The sequence below is a fragment of the Zootoca vivipara genome, chromosome 6 (assembly GCF_965207765.1).
Source record: "Zootoca vivipara chromosome 6, rZooViv2.hap1.1, whole genome shotgun sequence".
NCBI classification, from domain to species: Eukaryota; Metazoa; Chordata; class Lepidosauria; order Squamata; family Lacertidae; genus Zootoca; species Zootoca vivipara.
In genome coordinates, this window is record NC_142589.1 from 88198456 (window position 1) to 88221164 (window position 22709).

General features: G+C 51.6%; 2 protein-coding genes across 6 annotated transcripts; one reads left to right on the forward strand and one right to left on the reverse strand.

Moving 5' to 3' along the window:
* The first annotated feature begins 222 nt into the window (after window positions 1-222).
* On the forward strand, window positions 223-7106 carry TICAM1 (TIR domain containing adaptor molecule 1). 5 transcript variants are annotated; one of them, XM_035118973.3, is made up of 2 exons: window positions 223-557; window positions 3098-7106. In XM_035118973.3, the coding sequence occupies exon 2, from the start codon at window positions 3238-3240 to the stop codon at window positions 5371-5373; it is 2136 nt and encodes a 711-aa protein (XP_034974864.1). In that variant the 5' UTR covers window positions 223-557; window positions 3098-3237; the 3' UTR covers window positions 5374-7106. The 5 variants fall into 5 exon arrangements, with proteins under 5 accessions (XP_034974864.1, XP_034974861.1, XP_034974860.1 ...); XM_035118970.3 differs by having other exon boundaries at window positions 223-547; XM_035118969.3 differs by lacking the exon at window positions 223-557 and adding an exon at window positions 566-742.
* A 4376-nt stretch (window positions 7107-11482) lies between these two features.
* FEM1A (fem-1 homolog A) lies at window positions 11483-17234 on the reverse strand. The gene has a single exon (XM_035118967.3). It carries the CDS (start codon window positions 16918-16920, stop codon window positions 14965-14967), a length of 1956 nt encoding a protein of 651 aa, XP_034974858.1. The 5' UTR covers window positions 16921-17234; the 3' UTR covers window positions 11483-14964.
* Between the last annotated feature and the right edge of the window lie 5475 nt (window positions 17235-22709).

The window sequence follows — 22709 nt, forward strand, 5'->3', positions numbered from 1 at the left end:
TTAAGCAGAGGCTTGACAGCCATATGTCAAGAATGCTTTGATGGTGTTTCCTGCTTGGCAGGGGGTTGGACTGGATGGCCCTTGTGGTCTCTTCCAACTCTATGATTCTATGAAATCCTTGCTACATTTAAATATACGTATAAACATCCAGAATTTCTTGCAGCTGAGGTCAGCGGGGCTTTGCTCCCAGGGGGATGAGGATTGCAACCCTAAGATGTAGAGAGCATGTGTGGTTTTGGTGCAACTGGCAGTCTGAGCTGGTGAAGCTCCTGGAGCAGAGCAGCAAATCCGAAGTTCAGCAAGACATTGCTCTACCTACGCCCGGGAAACCGAAAGTTAAAAGTTGTGCTTTGAGGAAGAAAGGCAGCCCTGCATTCTGACGCTTCCAGGCAACTCCCCACCAGGGAGAGGAAACGGGGAGGAGGGTGTCTGGCCGATCAGCTTCCGCCTCTCAGTTCCTCCTCCAGCGCCAAAACATTCCAAGAGGGCTTGCAAACCAAGTTTGCAAAGGAAAATCCAGCTCTTTTTTTTTGCAGCTCCGTGCCAGGTAGGTCAATGTACGTAGTTCTCGCCGAGGAGGAATTCTATCCGTTCTCCCAGGGAAGTTAAAAGATTCTGGGCCTCTTTCCCAAGCCAGGCAGGCCCCCTACAACGAGCCACAACTTGAGCCAGACGGGCGGAACGAGAGGCTTGTTCTCAGCAGCAGGACACCTGCGATGAATGCAGAAGGGCAGCACCTTTAGTAAGACTGAATGGCTGAATCTTAAAGAGTTGGGTTTTTTTTTGTTTTTGTTTTTTGAGATTCCCGGGGCTTCAGCTGCCACCAAGCCCAATGGTGCTGCCTGGATCCGATCGGTGCCGAGTCCCAAATATACCAGGTTAGCAAAGGCTGAGCTAGGTGCAGCAGCGACACAGCCCAAGGCCTTTTCAGACGCTCCTATTTGAAATCAGGCCTTTTATGCAGACCCCATGAGGACTAGAAGCTTATTTTGGTTTTAGGAAAGGGCTGTAGTTAAGCAGCAGAGCCTGCAAATGAACCCACCCCCGGTAAATCTGACAAGCCCCTGCCTGTCAGTTTAGCGGAGGGTTGCCAGTCTTTTTCGAGCTACTGGGCACATTTGGAAATGTTGGGTCCGGCGCGAACACCAGCCAAACTGCATGCGGCAAGAAGGAAGGAGTGAGGCCATAACCAAGGTTGCCAGCACATGAGTCACCTTTAAGGTGAGGCCTTAAGGCAGCAAGTTCCCAATCTCATGCTAAAAGGGGGTTTTGTGGTGGGGGAGGCATGGCTCTGCACGAGATCTTGAAGAGCTGCTGCCGGTCAGAGCGGGCAGCACTGGCCTAGAAGGACCAGTGGTCTGACTTGGTCTGAAAAAAGCTTCGTGCATTTGGATTGGGCAAGGGGCTATAGATCAGTGGTAGTGTCTGTGTGTTGCCTGTTTTTTTGGGGGGGGGAATCCACTCCTCTGCCTCCTCCAGTATCTCCAGCTAAATGGAGAACCCCAAGCAAAATCTTGTAAAAATAATAATAATCAAGTTTATATATCCTCCTCGCTTGTTACCTGCCTGCACCCATAACAGGGACCAGTTCCAGATTAGCTTAACTAAAGATATTTGAAACCAGGGGTCAACAAACTTTTTCAGCAGGGGGCTGGTCCACTGTCCCTCAGACTTTGTGGGGGGCTGGACTATATTTTTTTTGGGGGGGGGGAATGAACGAATTCCTATGACCCACAAATAACCCAGAGATACATTTTAAATAAAAGCACACATTCTACTCATGTAAAAACACACTGATTCTCAGACCATCCGCGGGCCGGATTTAGAAGGTGATTGGGCCGGATCCAGCCCCTGGCCCTATGTTTGCCTACCCATGTTTGAAACAAACACAACGAGTCAGTCAAACAATATTCAGCAAGCCGATTCTTAGAATGGCCTTAAAATCCATCCACAAAGTGTTGTTTATTTATGTTTCAATCTTCCCAGTTGATAAAAATCCAGAGGGCTACATTAATTTAATTTTTCCCTTAACAGTTTTTCAAACTTCTGCGGGGTTTCCCGTAAGCCTGCCGATGCCGCAGAATCCAATAATTGTAGGGCTAAGGGACCCCCCGAGGGTCACCTAGCATGCAATGCAGGAACCCCAGCTAAGGAATCCCTGGCAGGTGGCCAGCCAACCTCTCTTTAGGAACTTCCAATGAAGGAGAAGCCTCCACCTCCCAAGGGGGACTTGCTTCCCACTGTCCAGCATCTCTAACCACCAGCAGGTTCTTCCTAAGGTTTAATTGGAATTTCTGTTCTTGTAATTTGAACCCTTTGGATCGGGTCCCACCCTCTGGAGCAGCAGGAGGAGAGAAATTTGCTGCATCTTAACGCGCTATAGCCTTTCATATATTGGAAGATATATATGAATGTGGGTGGTACCATTTTGGCTATATAAACATTGGCACTCACAGGCTGAACACTGGAAATAGAAGCTTGGGACGTATTTATTTGGGCTCCCAGACTTTGCTCCGTGGACCATTAGTTGCCCATGAGCTTCATCAGTCGGTGTGCAGATTTGTGGCTGAAGATGGGAGATGGCACACCCATTGCAGCAAGTACTCTTAACTGATTTTCAGCTGGGTTTTTATTGCTACTTTCATTTCTTACATTGCATTTTATTGCATCTACGGTTTGAATTCCATGGACTTAAACCTGCAGCGCAGCGTGACGTGACATAAAAGGAGTGGCAAAAAACACAACTGAAAATCAGTTAATTTGCTAAAATTGCTAAACCTCAGAAAGAAAGAAAGAAAACCCACTAAATCGTCTGCCAGGACCCTTAACAATTTATTATTATTTATTAATCATAATGAATTCATTTATTATAACGTTTTTATTTATTTCCATTTGAAAGATAAGATAATTAAAAAGCAGTTAAAAACACGAGATCAAGAAGTACATATAAAACAAGACCAATTCTTGATGGTTCTTAAGGACCAAAGGTTTGGGAACCACTGATTCATTGTTTTCTAAGCCATTAATCCAGGGCATAAATGAGGCTTGTCAAGACCCAGAGATGTTCCCAATATTTCCTCCACCTTTTACCTTGCAGGTTTGCACAGAAGACAAAACACCAAACCAAAAAAAACCAGAGGGCAAAGATGGTGGGCTGATGACGTCTCCTATTTCTCGAAAGTTTCGGTGAAGATCTGAGTAAGAGGTGGTGGACAAAATCTCACTGGGAAAAGGCTGATGGCCTGCCGGCATGGTGGAGAACCTCCCTCTGCTGCCACGCTTCCACCCCTCCAGGCCCCAAGATGCTCTTCCAACTGGGGCGTTGGCCTCGCCAAACCGTTCGCCAAGACAGCAGAGGGCTGTACGGCACCTCCGAGCATGGAGGGCATCTTCAGGGTCTTGGCCACAATCCCGGGAGAGAGACTGGTCCAGTACAAACACAAGCTGAGCTACAGCCGGCAAGGTGGGAAGAGTTGCAGGCTCCTACAGGCCATGATCCTCTTGACCCTGGGCAGAGAGACGGAGGCCAGACTGAGCCTGGAAGCGTTGGAGAATTGTGCTGCCGTGGCAGACATCTACAAGAACCACCAGCAGAGCTCTGCAGCCAGCAGGGCCGATCCAGCCCCCTTAAACCAGGATGCAGAAGTGGCGCTGGCTGTGGCCCGGATCTATTCGTTATTAGTAGAGGAAAAGCTCTGTGGGCCCCTGGCCAGAGACGAGGCTTACCGTATCGCCATCAAGGCTTTCCTTGAGAGTGATGTCCCAAGGTCTACTTTCGAGAGCCTCTTGAGCGAAGCTCAGCAGAAGTGCGGGCTGGATTTCATGCCTGCGGCGGCAAGCAACACCTTCAGCACTCCAAGATGCGGTGTGGGGAGGCCTCCCTCTGGAGCAGCAAAGAGCTCGCCCATGCCAGTTTTGCGTTCCTGGGCTCCCTCCGAAATCCAGCCTCTGCGCTCCACGGGCAGCCCGGCTTCGCTGCTCAGCCACCTGGAGATCAGCCAGTCTCCAACGTTGCCGTTCCTCACCCATTCCATTCAGCATGGTGTCCCTGAGCCCAGCAAGCTGTGTGGCAGTGGCCCCGGCTCCCTGGTGCAGCAAGGAGAAGGGGGAGCCGCTGTTGAGTTTCCAGCCAATTCTTGCTCTGGGAGACCAGCAGAGCCCGTTGTGCAAGACCAGGAGAAAACCAGGCAAACCAGCGATTCCAGAGGCAACCATTCTGGCTTGTCGGTTCAGCCTCCCCATAAAAGTACGCAGCCGCTGGAAGATGGAGAAAACAGGGAACCCCGAAGTCTGGTGGCCTCGGAACCGCAGGGTTGTGCAGGAGGTTCGTTCCAAAACTCACAAGCGCCACCCACACCTCTGCCTGGTTTAGCACTTTCTGCAACGTTTGTTCCAAGAACCGTGGAAGATTCCTCTTCCCCGAAGCAGAGCTTGGAGACTGGGTCCTCTTCAAGCTCTGGCCCTCCTCCTCCTCGTTCATCAGGACCCCCCTCGACAGATCTGCCAGCTGAGGAGCAACCCTTCTTCACTTTCGTTGTGGTCCATGCCCCCGAAGACGAGACAGTCGCCTGCCAGGTGAGGGAGCGGCTGGAGGCCCTGGGCGTTGCCGACGGGGCGACTGTCAGCGAGGACTTCCTGGTCCCTGGGCACTGCCAGCTCAGCTGCTTCCAGGATGCCCTGGATAACTCTGCCTTCACCCTCCTCCTCATGACGGAGAACTTCAAGAGCCGCTTCTGCGCCTTCCAGGCAAACGTGGCCTTGATGGACTCCTTCCAGCGCTTCTGCAAGACCAACTCGGTGGTGCCCTTCATTGCCAAAGAGAGCCCCATGAAGAGGCGAGAGATGCCTTGCCTGCTTGCGGCGATCGTGCCGCTGGATGAGACCTCGCCCGTCTTTGCCAGGCGGGTCAAGAAAACGTTCTCCCCAGCGGTGATCCGGGAGAAGAGGGCCCTGTGGGATATCTCAAGGCAGATCCGGAACCAGGAGCGCTTGAAGGAGCAGCAGAGCGATTACAGCCAGGCCCTGCAGCGCCTGTTGGCCCTCAGGGTCAGTTCGCAAGGTCCGATGCCCTCGCAGAGGGGCTTTCTGGGGCTGCAAGCCCCACCTGACCAGGGCTCGCAGCCATTTTTCTACTCTGAAAGGCCTCAACCTCAGCTGGGGCCTGATCAACTCTCCCATCCATATGTGTTCTCCCGGGGTTCCCCGGGGCTCATGTCTGGGGCACCTCCATCGCACCTCATAATCCAGAATGCCCAAATGGTCCAGATCGGAGACTACAACCAGATGCAGGTGGAGAAGGCAGGTGCGGCGGCAGCACTCAGCGCAGAAGAGGAAGAAGGTGGTTCGGACGGGAGAGAGAGACCTGGAGGCTGAAGCTCAAAGTGCCCGCACCTCTTTGTGGCGTTGTGATCAGGGGCACGGCCACATTTAGAAACTCTGTTCTGCTCCTCGTCGACCCAAAATGGGCATCAGAAGATATGGAGAGGCAGCAGGAAAAGGGAGCCCTCCTGGAATGAGTTGGTTCGGTTTAACGAAGTTTGTCAAATCACATCGGAAATGTCTGAACGACACCCAGAAGCAGTTTGCGTAACTCTCAGGGGAAGCAAATGAGAATCAAGTTCATTTTGGAGCAGAACAATTTCTCGCCGGTTGCCTGATTTGAGTTGACTTTCTTGCCGCTTTTTGACAATGAGCTACACCCGACGTGACTTGCGGCAAACATTCAAAACATCAGAATGCTAATACAGCCGTACCTCAGAATTTGAATGCCTTGCGACTTGAATGTTTTGGCTCCCGAACGCCGCAAACATGGAAGCGAGTGTTCCAGTTTGTGAACGTTCTTTGGAACCTGAACTTCCGACGCAGGTTCTGCGGGTTCCGATTGGCTGCAGGAGTTTCCAATCTGAAGCTGCACCTTGGTTTCTGAACGTTCCAGACATTCGGAACGGATTCCGTTTGACTTCCAAGGTACGACTGTATATGAAATACAGAGCATGTCAAAACTGACAGAATACAATTTAACAAACAGAATGAGTTCAACATTGCCAAAAACAAGAAAACAAAACACGCAGCAATCTAGGTATAAGTCCATATAAGCCAGTGTTTCTCAACCTTGTGTCCCCAGCTGTTGTTGGACCTATATCTCCCATCACTCTTGACTGTCTTGCTAGTCCCTGGCTAGTCTTGCTAGCTAGGGATGATGGGAATTGTAGTCCAGCAACAGCTGGGGACCCAAGGTGGAGAAACACTGATAAGCAAAGCAAAATTGAGAGTTAACTGACAATAAAGAATGGGTATAGTTCAGGCATCCCCAAACTGCGGCCCTCCAGATGTTTTGTCCTACAACTCCCATGATCCCTAGCTAACAGGACCAGTGGTCAGGGATGATGGGAATTGTAGTCCAAAACATCTGGAGGGCCGAAGTTTGGGGATGCCTGGTATAGTTCATCTCTAAGTTTATTCTCTTACCTGTGCTTTTGACCTCTTAAGGACTTCAACCCTAAAGACCATAATAGTTGGGGGAAAATAAATTAAACTGTTCACATTCCACTCTGTCTCTATTCACTCCGCTGCTTTCTTAGGGCACTTTTGGCCTAATCAATTTGTTCCCTGGCTTCTATTTGGACACGATTTTAACCTGGAATTTTCCTGCCCATTTCCCCAGTTTTCCACAATTTGCTGGTTCAGGCCACCCTGTCTCTCTGGAAGCTGCTCCACACAAAAACACTCCCATCAAAAACAAAAACGGACAAAGGTATCCACGTAAAGCTGACAGAAGTGCTTTGAAAGTGGAGCCAATATCCTTTTCGTATTTTCTGAGGACAGGGAAACACAGGGTTTAGCAGGGTGAAAGTTTGGGACAGCAGCTGTTTGCAGCGAACATTGTATGGGCAAAGGGGGAATTAAAATATGTGTGTTAAAGGATCAAAGCAATGGGTGCTACCACCCCCTAGGGTCGGTGGGATGACCCAGGGGGCGCTAATAGGTGAGGGGGGGAGCTGGGGACGCTGGAGGTTCAAATGAATATCGGACTTCGAAAAGCTGGTATCGCTGGATCAAGTTCACGAGTCTCTCTGAATTAATTAAACTCAATACTTTCAACTGGACTTTGACTGAATGTGTACTATAATTGTCGCCGTTTTGAATTTTATCGTGCTGTTATCTCCCTTAGCAGGTCATGTAAACCACTGGTTTTAGTGTGGCAGGGAGCACTGGGGGACCGAGGAAGAAGTGAGTGGCCTGGAAAAAAAAAGTTTTGGAACGACTAGATTAAAGGATCCATATTAAAACGAGGTGTGAATGGCCTTAAGTCTGCCTAAGTAGGTTTCATAGTTAAGCCAGTGGTTTTCAACCCGTGTGCCGTGGCACCCTGGGGTGACTTGAATGATGGTCAGGGGTGCTGTGGGCAACACTGTCCCTTTCCTTCTCTCCCTCCTCCGATGCCCTCTTGTGTCTCTGCCTCCCAAAGTCTTGCACGGCTGTTACAGAGGAGCGAGAGGCCAGCCAACCAGTCTCAGAGAGGCACTTGCCTGGAGACAGAGCCCATAAGCAAAGTCAGGTCCAGTCCGAAGGTCGGACATATGGCAGACAGTCCAGGGGTCAGGGAATCCAAAGATCCAAGCAGCAAAGCAGAAATTTCCACCACTGACTCGAGGCTGTAAGCCCTGCTTAAGAAGGCTGGAGCCAGCTGGTTCTCCTCTGAGTCCTTGAAGGCTGATCATCAGCAGGTGGAGTCAGTAAGCCTCCTGCCCCCTTCAGGCTGCTGTTCAACAGGCAAAGCTGTCTCCTGGCCCATGGGCCAGGGAATTGCTCCACCCCCTTGGATCGTTTGGGTTGCCCCTTTCTGAAGTTTTCTTCGCAACTCTACCATTCCTTTACAAAGGGGGGGGAATGAAATGCCTGTCGCACCACTGCTGTGAACAGAGTTGCCAGTTGTGTTTTGTTCCTGACAGGAACGTGATTACATTTGTATTAAGGCTTGCTAGGGCCAGTGGCGTAGCGTGGGTTGCCAGTGCACGGGGCTGTGTGGAGGGAGGGAAACGGATGGAGCACGCATGTGCATTCAAATCCCTTGAGTGTTTCAGGAGATTGCAGCCACAAAGATAAGAACAAGTCGTTCCATTGTCTGGAGAGGCCATTTCCTACAGCTGTTTTCAATGGAGCCCAGCGATGGAAGCACACACACACACACACACGCTACGCCACTGGCTAGGACAGCTCTTGGTTCAGGTGAGATTTGAATCAGACACAAGCTGTTCTTAATTCATCATTGCGAATAAGGCCACGAAAGTTTCTATCTCGCCCACTCAACTTGCTCAAAATCCTAGGGCACTCCCCTGTATTAAACCGAGTGTCGCCTAAGGTGACTATAGGCACGCAAGCTAGCTCTTGTTCTGCAGGAATGAAGGACCAGTGTTCTTGCAAAGCCCTCGCCTGGGGGGAAATCACCCCTGGCTGAAATAAGAGTGTGCTAAGTTTCTTGTTTCAAATGCAACCCTCTCAGCTGCTCAGCTCCAAATCTGGACCAACCTGACGGCAGCTTTTATTTTTAACCTGCTGGATCCCAACAAAGGCCAAAGCAATGGGTTACTCAGTACGGCTGGCACTCAAGGTTTCAGAAGCCTAGGTGCTTAATAATAGCAGCAGCAGCAGCAGCAGCAGCAGCAGAAGAAGAACCTTCCGTACCTAAATCTAGGTGCAGAAATTAAGCAAACTAAGCAGGTGCAGTGCTTTTAGGTTGGGGAAAGGCAAGCCAGCTTCAGTGCTGGCCATAAATCCTTAGGCTCAGGATTCCTTTGGGGACTGAGCTTGTGCCACTGTGTGCAGTTCTGGGCACCACCCCTCAAAAAGGAGATGGAATAGCATTAGGAAAGGGCAACCAAGCTGATCAAGGGGTGTGTGTGGAGCGACTGCCCTATGGGATTAAAGTGTTGTTGCTTGGGGCTTTTTAGTTTAGAGAAAAGGCGAGAAAGAGGAGAGATGGAAGACATCTATGAAATGTATGCATGGAGTCGAGAGAGAGAAGGCATGCCAGGCCCAGGGTCCGAATGTGCCTCCCCAAACCTCTCTACCTGGCAACCAGGACTCTGCATAGGCCACACCCCCTCTCCCCCAGGCCACACCCCTCACTGATCTTGCTTTGCACCGACCCCCCCCCTTGAGTGTTTCTGACCAGCCAGAATGCACGCCTGAACTCTGCTGCATGCCTCCTTCTTTCCTGGATAGAAGACAGAGAGAGTTGGGTGGGTGCAGAAACTAGACTACATACTGAGAAAGGTTAAAATCTACAACCATTGCTCTCCCCTGCCTACAATTTTGCTCCTGCCCCCGCCCACCAATGGCACGTGGCTCCCAGGGGTTTGGCAGCTGAAATATTAAGCCAGGCATGTCCAACAGGTAGATCGTGATCTACCAGTAGATAACTGGACGTCTGTGGTAGATCACTGGTAGATCACTGGCTCCCTCCAAAGGAGCTCAACAACTTTGGCTTACCTAAAAATGCTCAACATTTTAGTCCTTCACCCCCCAAAACAGGGCTTTCTTCCCACCTCAGAAAGGCTCAACAACTCTGACCTGAACCCCTAAAAATGGGCCTTCCTCCTTCCTAAAAAATCTCAACAACTTTGACCTGAACCCCTAAAAAACAGGACTTTCCTCCTCCCTAAACAACTTTGACCTGAACACCCCAAAAGGGGTAGATCACTGCCAGTTTTTAACTCTGTGAGTAGATCGCAGTCTCTTTGGAGTTGGCCACCCCTGTATTAAGCAATAGGTGTCTTGGCTGCTCTCCATAAAGTCCCCTGCTCCCATCCAAACAAGGGCTCGGCTGGAGCCCCAAGCAGATGTACCTGAATCCTAACCTGGAATCAAGTGTACAAAAATTCCCCCGGCACCAGGTGCGTTCTGAGACTGACGCTGGTCCAACCGCGACCACGTGGAGATGTCAGGTTGGTGACTGGCATCTCCACCTGGCTGGGCCCTCCAGCCCTCTTAAGCAGGTCAGCAGAAGAGCTTATTGACTGCATTTACCTCCTTTTTCTCCAAGGAGTACATGGTTCACCCCCTCCTCAGTTAATCCCTACCACAACCCTGAGAGGTAGGTTGAGAGACTGTGATGGGCTCCAAGGTCAACCCATGAGCTTCATGACCGAGTGGGGATTTGAACCCTGATCGCCCAGGTCCTTGTCCCATACTCTAACCAGGGGTCAGCAACCTTTTTCAGCCGTGGGCCAGTCGACCGTCCCTTAGACCTTGTGGGGGGCGGGCGGGCTATATTTTGAAAAAAATAATGAATGAATTCCTATGCCCCAGAAATAACCCAGAGATGCATTTCAAATAAAAGCACACATTCTACTCATTTAAAAACACCAGCCAGGCCACACAAATAACCCAGAGATGCATTTTAAATAAAAGGACACATTCTACTCATGTAAAAACACACTGATTCCTGGACCATCTGCGGGCCGGATTGAGAAGGCGATTGGGCCGGATCTGGCCCCCGGGCCTTAGTTTGCCTACGCATGCTCAAATAAAACTCTTATTCTTTTTCTTCTTCACTTAGAGAAGGATCTGAAACCTTTCCCTTGAAGCTTGGATCTGTTTTATTCTGGATTGTTTGGTTGGGTGTTCAAATGTGTTGCTGTCAACCACTTTTCAGATATTTTTTTTAAAAAGCAGTATAGAAAAGAAATGAATAATAATAAGAAGAAGCCTCATTGCAATAAAGGAAAGGAAAGGCGCCCTGACGTTCCATCGTGGCGACCACAACCTAGGTTTAAGGCAGGCATTCCCCAAACTTCGGCCCTCCAGATGTTTTGGACTACAGTTCCCATCTTCCCTGACCACTGGTCCTGTTAGCTAGGCATCATGGGAGTTGTAGGCCAAAACATCTGGAGGGCCGCAGTTTGGGGATGCCTGGTTTAAGGTGTCATTTGGCTTAACATATCTGAGTTTTTAACACTGCCTGGATCACCCAATGCTGAAGGTCTTTAGCAAGATGTACAGCAATAGGAAGCCACTGTGCTGACCAGTCATAGGAGCATAAGAAGTTGCCTATACCGACTCCAGCCCTTGGCCCACCTAGTTCAGGGATGTCTACACTGGCTGGCAGCAGCTGTCCAGCATTTGAGGCACAAGTCTCTCCTAACCCTAACTGGAGATGCTGGGGATAGAACCTGCCCCCCCACCCCCGTTTGCAAGGGAGATGCTCCACCTCTGAACTACAGCCAGAATATTCCCAAATACCAGCTGCTGCTGGGGAGCTACCGGTATTGCCAGAAGCCTCTCTAGCTGACAACAGGCCGCCGGGCTTTTAATGGCCTGACCCTGCACACCGATTCCTCCATCCATAAATAAACCTGTTTCCCTGTGAAAAAATGCAGAGCTCCTCTTCTGCAGAATGAATGGCATCCCTCAAAGAAACCCCTACCAACCGACCAGATCCCAACAGACATAAGAACAAGGAAGTCAGAGGAAATTGGGGTTGTTGTTTTTTTTAGCAGCAGGATTTTATTTTCCTTCTTTTCCTTTTTATTTTTTTTTAAGTGTCATTTCATTTATTTCAACTTAGGAGTTGCCACCAGCTGACAAGTTTAACACATTCCACTTCTTGAGTATTCTGCTTAATGCGTTAATAAATGAACACTTTTCTTTGCAGCAAGAAAACAACAGCAGCAGCACCCCCCTGAAACCATCTTTCTTTACTCCTCGAAACTGTCATTTGCTTTTTTTTAACAAAGGGGGGGGGGCGAGGACAGTCGAAGTGATTCCTCCTCTGAGGAAAACCTTTCTGAGGTTGATATGGTTCAGCTGAGCCATCCAGTCTCAAGCAGGGGAAGCACGTGGTCAGCGGTCCCGAGGGGTCTTGTGAAGAGTGAGAGAGCCTTGAGGGGTGGGCAGCTGGGGGGGGGATAACCCCTTCCTCTGCCCCCCCCCAACTTCAGCAGCTGTTTTCTGCCCTTGCTCTCCTGCCCACACCAAGTACCAAAGAGAGCCTTTTGAAACCAAACTTGGAGCCCACAACCAACACAGAACATTCCATCAACTTTTGCCATACACACCCCCTCCAAAAAAAACAACCCCCAAACAAAAAATGTAAGGAGATGGATTCAGACAAAGCCCTCGTGCTACAGCAGCGTACATTGATTTGTGGGGAAATGGCACCTTGCAGATCTAGTGGAACTGGGGGCGGGCCATGAAGGAGTCCGTGGACCAGCGTCCGAAACGCCTCAGTTTTCCAGGAGACATTGGCCTGGGAGAGGGACCCTTGTGCATTGCATCCTCTGGGATGAACCACGTGGAATTGTAGAGTTGGAAGCGACCATGAGGGTCACCCTAATCCCACCCCCTGCCATGTGGGAATCTTCTGCCCAAGGTGGGTCTTGAACCCATGACCCTGAGATTAAAGGCCTCAGGCTCTACTGACTGAGCTATAGATCAGGAGCCACCTTCCCAGTTCATTGAATTCCCAGCCTGTAAAGTCGGGGCAGCAGGGGGCGGGGAGGAGGATGAAATTGTTGTCTGAATCCGCCCTCTGAAAGCCACACCAGAGAGGGTCTCTTGAACCCTTCCAGAAGCTGACCCTCTGAAGGGCTATTGGGGGGGGGGGAGAAACACCTCTGGACTACCAAGCGGCCAGCGCCTTCCAATGCCCCCCTCCCAATCTGCATTCTGCGCAAGCTCTGTCCCTGTCAGGGCTGTGTGAGATGGTCAGCGGGTCAACAGCGCTTCCTTGTGGCTAGCTGGCTGGCAAAAGATGGCAGCCGAGAACTGCGCTCCAGTGCCTGCCTTCCAGCCGGGAGATGATACCACTGCTCCAAACATCTCTGCAAACAGCGCTGACAACTGTGGAGAGCTATGCTCCCCTCTGCAACGAGTACACCTTTCAGCCACAGGAGCTGCCGTGCTGTTGGGTTGATGCGATGCAACCGAGCAGCCTTTCCCCCCAGACTCTAAAACTCAGCGTGCTTTGGGTACCCTTTGAATGCCAAATAAAGCCCTGAGCCCTGCTTCCTTCTTCAAAGACCTGAGACTCCTGACTCCCACCAAGCCCTGGGCCAGCATGTCTGGGATAACAGGGTTTGGGAATCCATTTTCAGGGACCAGCCTTCACAAGAGGATGGAGCAAGTTTCTTTTCTCTTGCTCCAGAGGGTAGGACCTGAACCAATGGATTCAAATTGCAAGGAAGGAGATTCCGACTTGAAAGCCAGGAAGAACGTTCTGTAGTGGAAGAGAGTCCACAGGTGGTGGACTCTCCCTTCCTTGGAGGTTTTTGAACAGAGGTTTGATGGCCACCTGTCAGTCGAGATTCCCGCATTGCAGGGAGTCGGGACTAGATGACTCTCGGGATCCCTTCTGACTCTACAACTCTCTGATTCCTAGACAGTTCAATTAACGTGATCTCAAAAGTCTGCGGCTTACAGATCCTGTCTTTCAGAGAGGGAGCAACTGTGAATGAAGTGTACAGCTGTCTAGAATGACAGAATTGTAGAGTTGGAAAGAGACCAGCAGGACCATCTAGCCCAACCCCATGCAATGCAGGAATCCTTTTGCCCAGTGCGGGGCTTGAACCCACGACCCTGAGATTAAGAGTCTCGTGCTTTACTTTTAGACACCTCTCTCAATGCAACTGGAAGAGGTGGTGGAAGCGCAGAAACCCACTAGGGCTCTCCCCCTCCCCTGATGCCACCAAAAGACCTTTAAAGGAGCATTTCTGACCCCTTTCCGCAGCTATCCAAAGGAAGAAGGGTCTGTAGGTACAGAACCTATTAGAAGAAGCAGATCCTAGCCACCAGACATTCTGGAAGACGCTCCCTTCTTAAAAACCAACAGAACAACCCCTACCTGGGCTCTGAAAAGAATGGGGCTGTCTTAACTCAAAGGATCATCTCTTTAACACACTCAAAAAAGAATCCTGGTAATAGTTTTTCTGCCTATGGTTTTTCTGTGGGGAGGAAGGCGGGTGGCCGCTGGTTTGATCCTAAAGGCGACTTCAGTGTTTGGGGTTTCTCTACCCCCCCCCAACTGCCTGAACCAGTGATAGCGCCAGCTTGATCTTAAAAAAAAAAAATATGAGGAGAAAACAGCAAAACACAGCACAACACAACCAGCCTCTCAATACAGCCAGCAAAATCTCAGCAATGCAATATGGGACACTGGAAAATGAAGTAAAATCAAACCCAGAACACAACCAAGCCTCACCATACCAGGTTGGGTCAGCTACGTGAGGCATAACAAAGCTAACTTTACCTGCAGTGTTTAGCTGAAACCTACATCCCACCCCCAGCACGCGCTGTCCGTGAAAAAAGGATAGAGCGGTTTTTTTTTTTTAAGACTTGACCCCAGGCTCACCTAAAACCCCTCCCTTGAATGCATGCAAACCTAGCTGCTCTTATACCTTGTAAGGCAGGCTGGGCTTCAGAAAGCAAGAGGTCAAACATAGGTTTTGCATGTGTGTGTGTGTGTGCACTTTGAAAAGGAAAAAAAAAATTAGTTGGCAATGGAGGGCAGCAGCAATTCTGACCTGACCAAGCTGCTTGAACCCTGCCATCTGTGTGAGCTGAGAAGTGCCCATCACTCAGGAGATCCTGGTGGGCTCCTTTTCCTTTCAGGGGGCAGGGCGAGAAGCAGCTGGTTTTGGCCACCCTTATTCTGCCCCAACCCCCCTAGAGCCACACTAGGTCACAGAGTGGGCGCTAGATCCAGCCACCTGCTGTTGTTCAGGGGTGCCGGGCCCCTCAAGGGATGCCCAGGGCAACCACACTATCGTGGCACGGGGAGCGCAGCACTCTCAATTTCCACAGGTTCCCTTTTTCGCTCGAGGCCTGGAGAGAGAGGGAGAGGGGAGGTCGACCCGGCCCAGTGTGCAAATGGAAGCATTTTAAAATCCAAACCAGAGCGGAGGCGGGCCGAGTCCCAGCCCCAGCCCCTGCAGGAGGGGGCTCGCAATGCTGCCCACCCCCTCTTCAGTGGAGCTCGATGAAGGCCTCCAGCTCTTCGGGGATGAACCCTTTGTAGGGTATCTTGTGCTTGTCGAGGGCGCGGGCGGCAAGGCACTGCAAAGTGATGTAGTTGAAGGGCTGCATCATAGCTTTGGTGAGCAGCTTCTCGTCCAGGAGCTCGTAGGCCGTCTGCTTGAAGGCGTTGGTGGCGTCCATGTGCGCCCCGGCCTCTATGAGGGCGCTCATGATGAGCGGGCAGTTGTTGCGCGCGGCCACGTGCAGGGGGGTGTTGTTGTCGTAGTCGCGGCCGTCGGGGTCGGCCCCGCACTCCAGGAGGAGGTTGACCACGTGCAGGGAGGGGAACTTCCCCACCGGGTAGCGGCCGACGGAGGTGGTGTCCTTGTCGACCGCCATGTGCAGGGGCGTAAAGCCGTTCTTGCCCCGCGGGTTGCACTTCAGGAGCCGGTAGATAGTCTGCCGCTTCTGGTGCTCCTGTTCGGGGGCGCACTCCACCTTCTCCAGAAGGAAGACCAGGTGCAGGATGATGGCCAGGGCTTTGGTGAACTGGGCGCAGTCCGCCACAGGGTCCTTGCGGTGCAGAAGCGCCCGCTCGACCTCGCGCACCCCTTTGCTCAGTACGCCCATGAGGTCAGGGAAGCCCAGCTGTGTGGCCAAGGTGCCCTTCGAGCGGTCCTGCAGCACATAGGAGAACAGCTCGGCGAAGGAGAGGAAGCTGCTGGCCGTCATGGGGCTCAGCGGCTCTAGGTTGCCCTGTTGCATCTCCAGCGCATACTTCCACAAGTTGATACAGCGCTCGAAGTTCCCCGAGTCGGCGTAAACGGCCCCCCGGTAGCGGATGTAGTAGGAGGTGTCTGGGTGCGACGGGCCGAGGATGCGCTCGCGGATCAAAAGGGCCTGCATGCGCATTTCGTCCGGGTCGATCACCAACGTCTCCAGCTCCTCCGCCGTGCTCACCTCCCGCGAGTAGTCGTAGGCCAGCACCAACTGGCGAGGCTCCGGTTTGGCCAGGTACTGCCCGCCCTGGTGGCGCAGGCCCATTGCCCTCCGCCAGTGCTTGTACGCCCCCAGCAGGTCGCGCTTCTTGTCCACAAAGGTGGCTCCCAGGAGCTCCAGTGCTTCCACAGCTGCCTCCCGCGTGCAGTAAACTTGGGGACGGCCGTCGCCGGCAGCAGAACCCCCATCTCGGTCTTCGGCCTGGCTGCTGTCCCCTACGGCCGCCTCCTCTTCCTCCAACGCTCCCTCTATAAAGTATTCGACGATGTTGGTGTGGCCGGTCACGCTGGCGGCCAGCAGCGGAGTCATGCCGTACCCATCCTTCTCCATCCTCGCCCCGGAGGCAAGCAGCAGACGCAGGATCTCCAGGCTTCCGGACTCAGCACAGTCATGCAGGGCCGTGTTCCCCTTGACGCTGCGGCGGTTGACATCTGCCCCCCTCTGCAGGAGGTAGCGGGCGATCTCCGTGTGGCCCTTGTAGCACGAGATCATCAGGCAGGTGTGGCCGTGGCGGTTGGCCACCTCCAGGTCGGCCCCCCTCTCGCCCACCAGGTAGCGCACGATCTCCAGGTGCCCGTCGAAGCAGGCTGCCCGCAGCGGTGTCGAGTTGGTAAGCGTGGTCTGGTTCACGTTGGCCCCCCGCTCCAGCAGGCTGCGAGCCACGTCCAGGTGGCCGGCGGCCGACGCAGCCCAAAGCGGAGGGGCTCCCTCGATGGTCTCACCATCAAAGCTGACCGAGCCGCCCGCCTCCACCCGGGCGCCGCAGTGGTCCAGGAGGTACTCGACCACCTCACGGTGGCCGTGGCGTGAGGCGATCAGCAGCGGTGTGCCCCCAGACCCTTCGCCGCCGCCAGGGCCAGCCGTCAGCTCCTCCAGCTCCTCTCGGCTCTTGGTTCCCAGCAGCTTTTGCAGCAGCTTCAGTTTGCCTTCGCGGGCGGCGTTGTAGACGGCCAGGCGGAGGTCCATGGCTCTGGCCAGGGTGGCTGCCAGCTCCCCATGAGCTGGCAGGGGGCTCTGCTTGCGCAGCCCCACAGCACCTTTTCCAATAAGTGAGGGGGCTCAGGCCATGGGGGCTTTCTTTCCTCTGGGTGCCCCTGTGCAGCAAGGCTTGGGGGTGGGGTGGGGTGGTAACCTAGCAACCAAGCCTTCCTCCCCAGCGCCTCTCTCCTCCCTCCACAGCTGCAACCTTCAGTCTATTCCTGCCCCCGGCGCCATCTTAAGTATATTCAGGGGGATATATGGGTGGGAGGGAGGGAGGGGGGGGAAGTAAAACACCACCCCAAAATGGCTGGCCCCAGAAATGAGCAGAAATGCATGCCGGTAGTAGTAGTCCTGCGCTCAAGTCCCTCACGATGGGTTTCCAGGAGGCGCGCCTGAGCAGGAAGACTACGATCCCCAGGCGGCTTTAGAGGCAGGATGTGGCCGGCTGCCGCGCGGTGGCTCCTGGGAAGCGGAGTCCGCGGCGGAGTACAGCCCGGGAGCGTCACGGAGGGTGAGGGACTCCATTTCCCAGAAGGCAGAGCGGGAATGGAGGGAGGGGAGCGGGGGAAGCAAAGGTTCCTGGGAAGGGAAGGAGGCTAGCTAGAGGGTTCTGGGGAAACGCGGGATTGCGGGTTAAGGGCGCTTGCTCATGAGTAAACCTGCTTAGGAAGAGGAGCTGGAGGGCGGGTTTCTCCACCTAACAACCCTCAGCAGCACTCTGAGCAAACCACAGTTCTCATGGAGCGAACCCCAAGCAAACTACAGTTCCCAGGGAGGGTGGGGAGCCAGGACTCTTTAATGCGGTATGATAACTGCTTTAAATATGCGGTGCAAACTTGGGGGGGGAGGGGGTCTTTTAAGACATATCTTTGCTCTGTGGGAGCAAAAAAATACCTTTTACAGAGTTTATCGTGTTCTCTATTTGGTTTTGCTTATTTTTTTATATTTATCTTTTTTTGCAACAGGTAGATAAACAACAAAGGGACACGGGTGGCGCTGTGGGTTAAATCACTGTGCGGCTTGGGCTTGCTGATTGAAAGGTCGGCGGTTCGCATCCCCGCGACGGGGTGAGCTCCCGTTGCTTGGTCCCAGCTCCTGCCAACCTAACAGTTCAAAAGCACACATTGCAAGTAAATAGGTGCCACTCGGGCGGGAAGGTAAACAGTGTAGGTAGCCGTGTTGGTCTGAGTCGAAGCAAAATAAAAAAAAATCCTTCAGTAGCACCTTAAAGACCAACTAAGTTTTTATTTTGGTATGAGCTTTCGTGTGCATGCACACTTATTCAGATACACTTGAAACAGTGTTTCTGTGCGCTCCTCTAGTTTTGACAGAAGCGGCTTAGTCATGCTGGCCACATCACCAGGAAAAACTGTCTGTGGAAGCGGACTCGGCCTTTAAAGCGAGATGAGCGCCACAACTCCAGCATTGTTCGCGACTGGACTTAATTGTCGGGGGCCCTTTACCTTTATGATAAACAAGAAGGACAGCTCAGTGCGTAGAGCCTGAGACTCTTAATCTCAGGGCCTTGGGTTCGAGCCCCACGCTGGCCAAAGGATTCCTGCATTGCAGGGGGCCGGGCTAGATGGCCCCTCGTGGCCCCTTCCAACTCTACGATTCTGTGACATGATTCTCAACCGTTTCAAACTGTTCTTAATGTTGCAATGTGCCCCGGGACCTTAGGGCGAAGGGTGGGTAATAAAATATAAATAAATGGGATTAGCCTGATCATCGTCTGGTGTTTGCATATTTCCATGGTGGGTGCTAGTAAAGAACCAGAAACCCAGGCCAGCGGGGGGGGTTGGGGTGAGGTGAGGTGGAGGAGTGGTGCAACGACCAGAAAAGCTTCACCTGCCAGCCCACCTGTCCGTCATTCTGCTCTTGGACACAGAGCAGTGAGAACTCCAGCCGTAGCGGGTTGTGTGTGGTTGGGGGAGCCACTCACAATAGGCCTGAAGGAGGAATGATTTGCAGCTTTGAAGTGGGAAATTGGACCCTACCATGTTGCTATGGTACCCAGATATGCTCTGACATTTTCCTCTGAAGTACCCATTAGCCAGGGACAAGTGGCAACATCCCTCCATTGTGTTGTGTTTGCAGATCTCTCTCTCTCTCTCTCTCTCTCTCTCTCTCCCTCTCTCCCTCCACCCCCCCCCCCCCCCGCCCTGCAAGCAGACCTGGCTGATGATGCTCTTCCAATGTTCTTCAGGAGCATTTTTTTTATTTAGCTAGGGCTGGGGGCTAGGTGAGGCAGGAGGGACTAGGGACCAAGTTCCACCAGATGCAGGTTGCCACACCAGGAGGAGAAACCAGCCTCTTAAGACTCCTCTAGAGAGGTAGCAAATCACTGTTGTCTTCCAATGCTGGGCTGAGCAAGCTTATTTCAGTTTTTTTATTGGAAGGATTTTCATCCTGCTCTTCAGGGCCCTTGCCCCTCCCCCTCCCACCCCAAATGTGCCCCAGAGTGGTGTGCCGTGATGAGGAACAAAGTGCCTGCATTCTCAGGCTTACAATCTAAAAGACACAATTATTTCCCATACATTCCATAAACATTTTCCAGCCTTCTTTAAACGTATGTTCTTCTTGTTCTCTTATTCTATATGTTAAGACTGCAAGCTGCGCGTATTCCGTCAATTTAATTTGCCATTCTTCTTTGGTTGGGACCTCGCTCGTTTTCCATTTTTGGGGCTAACAAAACATGGGCTGCAAGTAGTGGCATACATAAATAACCCTTTTTTGATACCTGGGAATTTCAGTCTGAATTATCCCCAACGAAAAGGACTCTGGGTTTTTGTTTGGTGGTGGTGGTGGGAGTACTTTTAAATATTTTTTTTCAATTCATTATGGATCATTTCCCAATACCCTTTTACAGGTCCACCACATATGAAAGGAAGTTCTCTCCTTGCTTTTCAAGGAGGCAAGAATGTCCTGCAACTTAGGAGGTTTTAAAAGAGGATTAGACAGATCAATGAAGGGGAGGGCTTGCTCTGAGTCCATGGTTAGAGTCAGCAATGCTTCTGAATACCAGTTGCTGGAAGCCTCCAGAGGGGACAAGGGCTCTCGTGTTCAAATCCTGCTTGCTAGTTTCCCACGGGCGTCTGGTTGGCCACTGTGAGACTAGATGGGCTCTTATGTTCTGAAAACTCTCCAAACAAATAATGATGGGGCGGGGGGGGGGTACAGAGAAGCAAACCCCCCCAAGTTAAGTAGTATAGCCCAGAAACAGCTTTAGCACCTCACTGAGGACTAGCCATTTGCAAGGAAAAAGCCAGGCAATGGTGATAGCATTTGACTCACACAGATTCACAAGCGCGCGTGGTGTGTTCTTACGGTCTTGGGCATGCTCCATTATTACCTAAGCGGATGTCCATAATGGAACGGTAAGTCCAGATTAAGTCAGAAGTGGTGGATATGACTTTTAGCACAAAGGCAACTGATCTCGGGGGGGGGGGGGAGACCACGGAAAAGCCTCTGCTCTGCCAGAAAGGCAATTGCCAATAGCATTCTTGTTTTTCACAGAATCGCAAGGTATGGCAAGGAATCTGTTGAAAGAAAGCAGATTCTCTGTGGGGACACTTCTTGTCCTCCATTTCGCCTTCGACGTGGTAAATAAATAATTGAGGTCACAGCTATGTGGGCTAGAGGACGGTCAATCAGGCAGGAAGTGGGGCAGCAGAAGGCAGGAGAGAGAAGGCACTCAAGTCCCTCCTGCTGAGAGGCTGTGGGGTTTCGTGGGAGCCCAGCAGCAGCAGCAGCAGCAGCGGAGTGTGGGATGTGCTGTTGGAAAAAAACCAAAACACACTGTCCAAGAAAGATTGGCAAAATGGCAAAAAAGAAAAGAAAAAAGGAGGGACGGCACTCTGGGGAGGGGATGTGGAAAGGTTTTGGGGGCCTGAATTCTAATAATAAGTGGGACTAGACCCAAATGTGAGCAGGGCAAACCATGGAGTGGCAGAATCAGTAGGAAGGGACCCCGAGGGCCATCTAGTCCAACCCCCTTCAATGCAGGAACCTCAACTAGGTCATACATGACAGATGGCCATCCCACCTCTGCTTAAAAACCACCAACGACCACCTACTTAAAAACCACCGCCTCTCGTAGGAGTCCGTTCTATCATGAACAGCACTTGCCATCTGAAAAGTTCTTCCCGATGTTTAGTCGCCAAAAGGGTACATTTAATTGTCTTTACAACTCAGGACCCCAGTACCTTTTGGGGTGGCTTCTCCGAATACCTGGACCCTTCAATCTCCCTCTGTGGAAAGAGGCTTGGAGGAGGATGTAAAGGCATAGGGCCTTTTCGGTGGTGACTTCCTGTTTGAGGAGCACTCTGGCACCAGGTCAAAACTTACTTTCCTGCCAGGCTTTTGATGGGCAGAGATCAGTGGGGGCTGGTCCATATCGCGAAGGGGTCCCTGCCTTATTAACCTCTGCTTGCGCTCAGCCAGGCCTCACCCACCGACCTCAAAACCGGTCCTGGGGGGCAGCATAGCCTTGCAGCTTCCTCCTATAGCATCTCAAGGTTGCCCCTTGTAGAAATCAGCAGTGAGGAGAGCAATGGGGACAAAACTAGAATGAGTTGGGCTCCACTTGCTGTGCCTGTCATTGGTTCTGGCGCCACCTACTGTTGGGCTCCCAGGATTCCACCCTACCAGTCCCTTGAATTACCAGCCCCCACTGATTGTGATGTTGTCATTGGCTGTTGGTTGTGCTGTGTGGGAGAAGAAAAGGGCTAAAAGGCGTAAACCAGGCACGGCCAAAACTTGGCCCTCCAGCTGTTTTGGGACTACAACTCCCATCATCCCTAGCTAACAAGACCAGTGGTCAGGGATGATGGGAACTGTAGTCCCAAAACAGTTGGGAGGGCCAAACCCTATGCAAATCTGGTGTGGAATGTCCAAGACAGTGGGATGGCCTGTTGTCCGCCTCCTTCCAGCGACTCCCACAGCCAAGCTGCTACAGGACACCTTGCTCTGCTTTGCTTTGGACCACCTCAGCAAGGCTGAGAGGGGTGGTGGTCTTCTCATCTGGACAGCCCAGGACCTCCAGACATAGTGCCCAGGCTTTTGCCCCAGAGAGATCACTTTGGTGCTGTTAACAAAGCAGTTTGACTCACCCCCCACCCCGGAGGTGCAATCCATTGTCTCTCGAGACAGACAGGTGCCTGTGTTGTTGTTTTTTACAAACCCTTTGTTGTTTCATGTAAACGTGTTTCTATTGCAATATACCCACGAGTAAACCCACTGAAACCAATGGCACGAAGGTAGCCGCTCTCAGTAACTTTAAAGGGTCTACTCTGAGCAGGACCACATTTGCTTGCAACCCAGTGATTTTTGTACTCGTGCTTTTAAAATATGCTACAAGTTAACATATGTTGGCTTTATAACTGGTATATATTTGAATTGTAATTCGACATTGATAAACTGTGGTTTATATTGGATTTCAATAATTGAAAAAAATAATTTAAAAAAGTATTATTTAAAAATAACATAAAAATATGTTGCAAGTCACTTGGAAGCCTTGTTGCATTGCTAACAAATTTTTATGGATAATCATGACGATCATTCTTAGTAAGGTTCCCCATTCTCCGTAGTTTTTTCATTTAAAAAGTTTGTTAAATATTACTTTTAAAGAAGAAGAAGAAGAAGAAGAAGAAGAAGAAGAAGAAGAAGAAGAAGAAGAAGAGGAGGAGGAGGAGGAGTTTGGATTTGATATCCCGCAGCAGCAGCTCAGCAACACCCTTGATCTGCCCTGACTCTGCAAAAGGCAAAAAAAAATT

Coding starts and splice junctions, on each gene's coding strand:
- TICAM1 (XM_035118973.3), top strand. CDS start 3,238: ATGGCCTGCCGGCATGGTGGAGAACCTCCCTCTGCTGCCACGCTTCCA.
- FEM1A (XM_035118967.3), bottom strand. CDS start 16,920: ATGGACCTCCGCCTGGCCGTCTACAACGCCGCCCGCGAAGGCAAACTG.